Genomic DNA, 10060 nt, shown 5'->3' on the forward strand with positions numbered 1-10060 from the left:
ATAGTTCTGTAAATGTTTCCAGCCAACATGATGGCAAATTTCTTCCAAGTAGTTCAGCTTGTCAAGCTATGGGTGTCAATACTGTGTACATCTTCTAACTGCTGGAAAACTATACAAACTATGTATGTATGCCTGTGCTGCGCCCATACTAGTTCATTGATGTCTTCATCCTAATGTTGTCACTTCTTTTCTAACTTGCTAATTTTTTCAGATCTGTTTCTATGAGACTATCGAGTTAACTTAAAAAGTTGGTGCTTACCTACCTGTACCTTGTGCGTTGCTGGTGGTGTGGATTTTTAGTCTTTTATTTCTGAACATCCTCAGAGTTCTCCTAAGCAGTATAAATTCCAGTTTCCAAAGTCAGTGCTTCTTTGTAGACTTCCTCCTGGTTTTCTCCTTATCTTAACAACTCTGCATGTACAGAAAGTAGTAGATGCACACATGGGCTTCACAGTGGTTCCTGCAACTCGGGATTTATTTGGTAGTAAGTGAATGCTGTAAAAGCTTTTTTGTTTCCCCTTTGCCTTTTCCTTTCTCTGAGCCATGAAACAAATGTGTCGCTGGTGTCTCCAGTCCTTAATTCTACAATACGGTACAAACTGGAGCGAACTGTGCACTTTCTAGGGTTGTATGGGCCGTTTGACTTTATCTGCTTTTTAAAACTGTGAAGCACCATTTCTTAACTTTATTTTCAAGAGGTTAATAATTCATCTTAAGCTACCGAAAGACTTCTAAGTGTGAAGGAAGAAATGACGGCCACCGGCGCCATCTTAACACCTTTGCGCAAGGCAGCGCAGCTCGTGTTTCCGCGCAGCGGGTGGTAGTTCTTCCTCGACTTTCACCCGGCCGTGTTACTTAGATCCGGTCGGGTATCTGAGCTGAACACGGTCCGGGGGGCGACACTCCCCGGGCCCTACCGTGCCGCCCAGCGCCCCCGGCCCCTCGCTGCGCGCCCCCCCGCGCCGCCGCCTCAGGGCTGCCCCGCCGCGCCTGCGCGCGCCGCCCCCGCCCCGCCCCGCGGCGCGGCGCCGGCCTGTGGCGTCACAGCTGCGGCGTTCGGCGGGGCGCCATGGCCATCTGTCAGTTCTTTCTGCAGGGCCGCTGCCGCTTCGGCGACAGGTGCTGGAACGAGCACCCCCGCGGCGGCGGGCGCTACGGGCCCGCGGCACCCCAGCACCAAGGTAGCGGCGGGCGGGAGGCGCTGGCGGAGCGCCGGGAGCGGGGCGGGGGGGGGGGGGGCGGTGTGCCGGCCCGGCTCTTGTGTCCCTGGAGCGGGGCTCTGGTGAGGGGAGCGCGGCTTCTGCGAGCAGCCAGCAGGTTGCAGGCACCTGCGTGTTGTATCGTTTGGAGGTGGCCGTAGTTCTGCGGGGATGGGGGCCTGTGGGAGCGCTGGGTGGGCGAGGGAGGGGGGTAGGGAAGGGGCGGCCATGGGCACGGCGGGGCGGCAGCGGCTGCAGTCCCGGCTCTGTGGCGGCAGCGCGCACCGCTGCGGCCGGGGCCTTCAGGCTCAGCGCGGGAGGCCTTTGCTGTGCAGCAGAACCCCCGCTACAGCTCCGGAGGCGGGAGCCCCTGAGGTACATGTGCTGTGAGTTAAACTTAAGTTTGGTTTCTTGGGGTTTTTTTTTTCTGATGCGGTAAGGTGCTTTATGATACAATGTAAGCCAAACCGAAACAGCGCCACGAGTCGTTGTGAGGAGGAGCTCGTGTTTCCCTCTGATTGCAGAACTGACTTGAGTAACTCACTAGGTTAAGCTCACTAAATAATTAGGCAAACTCATCAGGAAAAAAACCTATGTTGTCTTCTCAAACGTCTTATTGCCACCATAAGAATAATATACTTACAGGTTTTGTTGGTGTAGTATTGTTTAATATCTTAATGATTTAAATTTTCTGTCGTGCTCTTTTTTTTTTTTTTTTCTTATTGGAAGGTACTAGCGGAGGAGGAGGAGCATGGGGTACCACTAACCAGAGATATACCAGTGTCATCCAGCCATCTACCTTTAAGTCTAATACGTGGGGTGGCAGCAGAGATCATGGAAGAGGATTTTTTGGCTCCCCTGATTTTGGATCATCAGGCAGCAGCAGCAGAAATACCAGCTTTTCGCAGAACAGATTCTCTGCATTAATGAACAGTCAAAACACGGCTGATGGCTATAAAGATGAAGAGGAGAGACTTTTGTAAGTTATAGTCCTGTCTCACTGAAACTGTTGAGAACGAGCTGTTCAAAAGCTTACAGACTTACAAGAGAGAATGCAGCAGACTTGATCATGAGTAGGAGGCTGGGATATGTAGTAAGAGCCATATAAAAACTACTGCATTTAGTTCCCTTGCGTTATGATGTCATGGGAGGAAAGTAGTCCTTGTTTTGAACCTGAGTTGGGCAGCTAGGCGACTGCAATATTACTAGGATAGTATGGTATTTTAAGTTGTGGGTAGGCATGTAAGGATGGAAGCAAAGGTTTCAGTACTTGAGAATAAGGGATCAGAGCCCCTTGGACAGCATTTCAGTCACTCTAAAAAAAAAAAAAAAAATCCCCCTCCAAAAAAAGCCACCAAAAACCCAAGCTGTTTGAGAAAATGAACTATGTGACTTGGGTTTCCTGACATTTAAGATGATAAATTGTTCTGCCAATAGCAAAACTATTGGTTCTGCCAATAGCAAAACTATTGAAACCTGGTTTCACATGTGTGTATCTTAGTCAGTTGAGACCAGCCAGGTTCAAGGTGATTACAGGGCAGGTGATGAGAAACAACAGGCAGTGTAATTTCCTGAAGAAGCAAGGTTTTAGAACCGTGTGTCACAAGCATTTTCTTAATGTAATCTTAAAATAATAAACAGCTTATTTATTCATCTTCTGAAATGTGAATGTATATTGTGTTACGAACATCTTAAATACTTAGAAACTGTGTTTGCTACTTTGCAGTGATCTGCTTGCGCACTTTATTTTTTACCCTTTCACTGTTTGTTTACATTTGGATTATTTTTGTTGATGTAGTTCTGTTTCTTTGCTTTTGCTATGTCTGGATTCTTCTGCTTTTGATTCTCTTCCAGAAACTTACATGGAACACTTATCTTTCTCCCTATTTTTTCTTTTTTCTGAATTTTGCCATTTAATACTGTGCATGTTCACTTGTAAAATCGTCTACTGTTGAGAAGATTTTAAATTGTATTGTGATCTACAGTCTCAGAGAAAATCCCATGACAACGTATGCCATACAAGGATTAAAAAATACTTTGTGTGTTTTGGGATTGATTTTGATTTACTTGCAGTTAGATGATAAATTAGATGCTCTGAAGGGACATTTATATATCTTGCCAAATGAGTGCATTTTTTCTACAGCGAACTGAGTACTTTTCTTGTTCATTCTGACTTGTGTCATGCTTCGTTAATTTTCATGGTAGCAGGTATTTGAATCTGACTTTGGCTTCAAACTAGGCAATTGCATCTGGTGGTTTTGTTTTGACAATATAATTTAACCTCCATATGTGGGTGTTTTTGTTTGTTTTCTAGCGAGTCTATAGTGAAAGACATGGAGATTTGGGAATCTTCAGGACAGTGGATATTTTCATCTTACTCACCAATGAAAGAAAAACCTAACATCTCAGGTAGGTAATGTTTTCAGTGCTGCTGCATATTGCTGCTATTTAGGTTTCTTAAACTTGTCCACACTGTTGTACCTCTGTGGAACCATTAGCAAAGTGATGATTTGCCTTATGGTGCAACAGAAAGGAATACTGGGTTATGGCAAATTCATTTTGGACCTTCACATCTCTGAAGTTCTGTAATGAATCCTTTTTGTGTCTCCAGCTGTGACTGACTTCTTACAGGTAATGTACCAAGGCCCATTTCTTCATAACTATAGATGACAATTGGAAGTATTAATGTATTTTCTTGGAGGTTTTTGATTACTCCTCTCCTTACAGGCTTTCGAGACTTCTCACCAGAAGAATTGCATCTGGAGTATTACAACTGCACAGCAAACAATAACATTCAGAGCTATGTAAGTATTTTAAAAGCGCTGACTTAATGTGGGCACATTTTGGGATTAGGACTTGTTACTGTTCTTCAGGTGGCAGCTCTTGACTCAGGTAATTACCAAACTCCAGGACATTATCAGAATGCCAAAATATTTTTCAATTATTGTGCACCAAATAGAGTGCAAAAGTAGCTGCTAGTCTGTATGCTCTACCATAACTTGCTGTTTCAGTCAGAGGTCACAGGCTCAAACTGTCAGATCTGAGCTTCTAAAACTGGTGGCCTAATGTCTTGACACATCAGCTGCTACAAAGAGTGGTGGCAATAGACTTTTAGCTAGTCTCAGTTAAACATACGGTCTTTTCTCAATCTAGACACTCCTTGACTTAGTCTTGTCCCTGCCTTTTTGTGTTATTTGTAGAAGTTATTTGAATCCTGTCTCAAAAGTTTAATACTTCATATGCTATTGGTCAGTTTGATTGTTATAGCTGATTATATAGTGCTTTAGGTAGAACACTAGGGAAGTTTATTTGACCTTGTTCTTTTACATAGCTTTGCAAGGAATTAATGCTGAAAATAGCAGATACTTTTAAAGGAGTATATACATTTGCTAGAAAAAAAGACATACATGAGTTTTTATATAAATATATCTAAATTTATGTGTCTTGTGCCTCCCTCTTTGTTCTATCAATATCAAGGAAGCCAGCAGAATTTAACGTTATGCCAGGAAAGGAAATAGGCTATTGGGTAGGTGCAGGTACAAACAAATTGCACTCTTTTTCCTCTTCTCCTTGGTTCTGTGTTACAGAAGGAATTGCTGTTGTCACCACTCTTGCTTCATGTGTTTAGAATTACCAGAACTGCATTTTCAGAGACAGGGGATACCTTTTTTTTTTTTTTTAAAAAAAATGTCAATTAAAAAAGACTGAAATGATTAAACAGTACACTATGCCTGGCTATTAAAAAAAGCATTTGTGGTCTCACTAAAGCTTGTGAGTGCAAGTTCATGAAAGTCTTAGTGTATAGGTGGTAACTGTATGGCACAGTTCTCTCACAAAATGTTTAAGCGCAACAGGTCTTTCCAAAGCATGTTTCTCTTCTTAACCTGGGTCAAAATCCGAATTTTCCACTAAGTTGTATAAGAGGTGATACCAAGCAACATGATCTTCCAGCATGTGACTAGACACAAAAGAATTATTGATGTTTGTGATGTAAGACTCTTTTGAAAAATTAAGGAATTTATTTACAAAAAGGTTACTCGTTCCACTCTTACAGGCATTCAGGATATTATGTATTTTACTTGTGTAGTTTTTAAGGAAAATTCAGTTAGGCCAGGCTTTGCATAAGATGTGTGGATAAATACAGGAAATCCAGGTTTGAAATTCCTGAAAAATTATTTATAAAGATTTTCCGGTTTCTTGTTTAATACTTTTTAATCACAGTTATCAAGACACAGGTGCTACTTACTGCTGGCATATGTTCTGTGCAGTTATCCATTGGATCATGTTAAAGGGGCTGATTTAAATTAAAGAAGTTAATTTCTGCAAAGCTATATATTTTAGGATGGTACTGCTAAAGTGTTCTGAATTCCAGTGTTTTGAAAGTGGGCATTTTGTTTTTGAAAATGTAGGAGAAGCTAAGCAAGTCTTAGGACTTCAGCTTAATGAGTGAGCTCGTAAGTAGACAGGCGAGAAATAAAACAGGGATTGAAGAGTTTGTTCTCATATGCATAAAACTTTACATATCTTGTGTGTGGTTTAGTTTTGTCTTTTTTTTTTTCCTCAAGCACCTAATTTAGATAGTGATAGAACTTAGATTTAGAAAGTTTCAGGATTTTTTTTTTTATCTTACTGTTATGTGAAGTTGATTTAAGGGCAATAGTAAGAGATTTTAAAGAAATTCTGTGTTAATAAGAAAAATTTCAGGTCCTCACCATGAAGTTTCAGGAAAGGAAAAATCTTGTCTTCTTGGATTAATGAAATTTCTTTTCTTATTCTAGAAATCTTTCAGTTTAGTTATCAGATCACTCTTTTTTTCTGGGTTTTAAAGTCTTCACCAGTAATAAAAACCTGCTTTTCTTTTCCGCCTTTTTAGATAAATTCTGTCCAACAGTTAGCGAAACAATGGAAAGATCGGCTGCTTCAGTTAAAAACTTTAACTGCATCGACAAAAGCAGCTTTGGTAAGTGTTAATGAAAGGTAGAATATTCCTGATGTCATTTTTTTATTAATCTTGGGCAAAGGTTTTTCTTGGATTCATGGTTTTTTAGACACATCCTACCAAACTTTCCTGCAAATGTCAGCGTTAATTTCTGTTACAAAGACTTCTCTTTTATTAAAAACACACAGGAAAAAAAAAAAATCTTGCAAATGTTCTATAGAAGCTTTAGCTGTTATCGAAGTATTTAACTACACTTCTACTACCTTTATATAAATAGGTGATAGGTATTGCTTCAAAGGTCCTGGTATACTATTTTACACCCAAATATACACGATTCTTTTAGGACATCCTTGTTTGCACCTAAATAGCTGAGACATGAAAATCTGAAATTCCTAGATTCATTGGCAATCTTATGGTCGATGTATGAACTGTTCTGAAAATGTCAACTACAATGAGTTACATTCTGGCACTGCAGCCCTGAAAAATATCTGGCATGAAAGTGTTTGTCTGACTGGCAGCGTGAAGACCTTGGCAGTAATCTTAGAACGCTCCTGGGAACATTAGAGCTAAAGTGTAAGGGTGTAGGGAGGAATTACGTAAGAGAATAATGATTGCAGTTTGAAAACTGCCCCATCTCTCCATCTGTGTGTTTTTTTTATAGGCAGTAGAAGTGTGACTGGATATTCTAGCACTGCTTGAGTCAGGTGAACGTGAAAGTTTGCGAACACAGTTTTGGGTCTTAATCCACCTTTCTGTGGAATCATGAAATTGGTGAATTGGAAGTGGGTATTATAAAACCCTAACTAACGAAAACAGTGAATTTCCTTAACTAAGGAAAATAGTGAATCGAGATGGTTCCATGTTAGCAAGGCAGCAGCTGAATCCCAGGTTTGGAATGCTATCACTGGAAGCCATACGAAAGCAACCATAGCTTAAGGTTGGGATCTGGTTATGTATGTGTATAGTAAGAGGCCAATATCCACCCCACCTTTTTTTTCCCCATGCTGATGTTGACTCTTCCAAGGTATAATCAATCGGCCAGACCAGAATTGTCCTCCAGGCCATCTTAAGATAAACAGAGCGTTTTGGTAATGCCAGAACGAAAATTTGATAGATAGGTGGGAGAGAAACTGTTTGGATAAAACTCGAAAATCCAAAGAGTCATTGGTATGGGATGGTGATAAACACCTGTGACTCTAGATGTGTCAGAAGAGAATGCTGGAGTTAAATCCACTGTTAAATAATCAGGGAGACAGAGTAAGCTGATGTAAGTGGACTCTGCATGAAGTGCATTAGTTTTAGTAACATGATCACATCCCTTGGTATGTTCAGTACTGTAAGTGAAGAAGCAGGATTTGGGCTTTAGCACAGACTACACGTGCCAGGGTGAGAAAACAGAAAGTCAAAGCAGTGACATAGATGGGATCATAGAGCACTAACTGAAATAGGTAAGAGATGAGAACGAGAGTTCACAGAGGTGCTCAAGATCACTGAGTGACAGACAAAAATCTATAAACTGTAATATATTTGTTGTTTTGGAGTGATTACAGAGAATAGTGTATAGCCTTAATGCATTTTGTTCATAGCTGTAAGAGCATGCAATTGTGATTAAAGTGATCAGTGTCTAACTTCATCTAAGCTGTATTAAATTGAACTGGTCAGCTATGTTTTTGCTTCAAGTATTTATTGAAGGACATTTCCTTGTCTTGGAATCTAGTTTTTATTTATGTATTTGGAATTTTTTAAGCTGTCTGAATTAAAGAACACGGTCACTCAACCATTGCCTGCCTTTGGATTTGGAGGACAGCAAACATCAAGCTTTGGGTTGTCAAGTAAGTTCCTGTGTTAACTAACGGTTGGACTTGATGATCTCAAAGGTCTTTTCCAACATAAATGATTCTATGATAAAAACTGTCAGTTAAACATTTTCTTGAGTTTTTCTTCTGCACTATTGGAATACAGCAGTGGCTTAGTATAACAGGTGTGCCCATTCTAAAATGTTTTTAATAAATTTTGTAATTGCAGGTTTTCCTGTGAGCAGCAATAGTAACAGTGCTAGCAGTTTCTCCTTTAAAACAAGTTCCAGTCTCATCAGCACATCATCTGGAAACACCCCTGCTTTTGGGAGCTCTTCCGCTGGTTGTAATCCTCCTCCATTTGGTGTGACGTCCTCTCCCAGCGTATCCCATTCTGTTGGTTTTGGCAGCCTGGCAGCTCCATCTGCAGCCTCCTTCTCATTTAAAACTTCTGAAACAACTAGTGGTTTTGGAACTTGTGGATTTTCAGGGTTTGGCAATTCTTCTGCTGTGAACTTTTCGGGCACCACTCTGCTTACAGCCCTTGGAGCCTCTAATGCAGCAGTAGGAACTTCTTCCTCAGATTCAAGCAGTACTTTATCTGGACAGACTGCCTCTAATGTAGCAGTAGGAACTTCTCCCTCAGATTCAAGCAGTACTTTATCTGGACAGACTGCCAGCGCCTCTGGACATAACATAACATCAGCATCTTCTGCAGTCACAAACAATACTACGTCGGAAAAGTTATTTACCCCAAAGAGTGAATTATCAGCTGAAGAGTTGAAACAATTTGAAGCAAAAAAGTTTACTATTGGAAAGATTCCTTTTAAGCCACCACCGTCAGAACTTTTAAATGTTTAGGACGTTTACATTTATTCTGTAATAACGTGTTATTTCAACTTCTCTGATACCTCAACTTACACAGTTTTGTGGTCGAATAATGAACTAAAATGCCTCTGTTTGAGTTAATTTTAGTTTAATCTCTTAAGTCTTCTGCAATAATAAAATCATGGGTATAAACATTTGAACATTGGATTTTAATATTTCTTGGTTGTTTTGGAATGGACCTTTTACATCGAAGAAATTACGAAAATAAAACTTAAAATTCTCTTTTATATTCTGTACTGTGAAATTCTGGGCAAAAAATATATTAAGAAGGCTTTGTCAAAAGTAAGAATGCTTCGGTGAGGTATTCACAGCCTACTGTGAATAGGATGCTAGAAGTGGATGCAGTGCAAGACTCTTGTTGAGCCACCTTGTCTTTCACCTTTTAAATAAGGGGTTTGTGCGGTCTTTGACAATCGTGCTTGGAGATAGAGGGCTCCTGTGTGGTCTATACATGCTGCATGCCTCTCTCACCTGGAAGTCAGTTACCTCTCCCGGTTGATGCAGTTTGGCTTTTGTTAGTTGTTCTTCTGGAGGTCATAAAGCATTCCTTAATGTTGTACAGCTGGGGGAAGACAACCTTGAAAGCATTCATCGCAAATAAGGAGCTTGTAGCTCGCTGTTTTGACACATCTTGGATAAAACTTGGCAAGCAATTGCAAACTACCTACTACTTTTATGTGAATTGATAGAATTTTGTTGTCGGGTTCTCAAAACTTGCTGAGTACATATATTGGCAGTACCTTTTCTGAATTAATGATATTAGGATATATATTTTTTTGCCAAGATGCTATAAAGCAGGGGTCCAAGATCTAAAGGAAGTACTAGAGTCAGATGAAGAGAATGCTTGTTCTTGACTAGGCCCTCCCAGTTATGGTTTAATATTACCAAACCTCATATTTAAGAGGAAAGCAAAAGTTTACTCTAAAATGTGCATAAATAAATTGACTGTTCCTTTAACGCTTTAAGATAATATTTCAGTTCTTGCTATGGACCCTATGGCCCTGCTTAAAACTTCACTGTAGCTGTGTTTCCTACCAAGGTCTGTAGCCTACTGGCTTGCTAAAGCAGTGTGAACAAATTTGGTGTTCAGGATGATAGGCCATGGGTAGGCACTCGGCAGGCTTAATAGAAGAAATCCAGGTTCCTCAGTCCATGTGCTCAGTGTAGGTGTACCAGAAACTTGCATATGTTACGTTTTAGCACTGGGGTGCTTACATGGATTTTTCTGGTCATTGTTT

The 10060-nt window shown here is 40.5% G+C and overlaps 1 protein-coding gene across 2 annotated transcripts; it reads left to right on the plus strand.

Annotated features, from left to right (window-relative positions):
* The first annotated feature begins 1005 nt into the window (after nt 1-1005).
* NUP42 (nucleoporin 42) lies at nt 1006-9049 on the plus strand. Of its 2 annotated transcripts, XM_055803537.1 has the most exons (7): nt 1014-1181; nt 1929-2178; nt 3514-3608; nt 3927-4003; nt 6073-6159; nt 7886-7970; nt 8164-9049. In XM_055803537.1, the coding sequence occupies exons 1-7, from the start codon at nt 1070-1072 to the stop codon at nt 8793-8795; spliced, it is 1338 nt and encodes a 445-aa protein (XP_055659512.1). In that variant the 5' UTR covers nt 1014-1069; the 3' UTR covers nt 8796-9049. The 2 variants fall into 2 exon arrangements, with proteins under 2 accessions (XP_055659513.1, XP_055659512.1); XM_055803538.1 differs by lacking the exon at nt 7886-7970 and having other exon boundaries at nt 1006-1181; nt 8164-8307.
* Nucleotides 9050-10060: the final 1011 nt, after the last annotated feature.

Source organism: Falco peregrinus, chromosome 5 (assembly GCF_023634155.1).
Source record: "Falco peregrinus isolate bFalPer1 chromosome 5, bFalPer1.pri, whole genome shotgun sequence".
NCBI classification, from domain to species: Eukaryota; Metazoa; Chordata; class Aves; order Falconiformes; family Falconidae; genus Falco; species Falco peregrinus.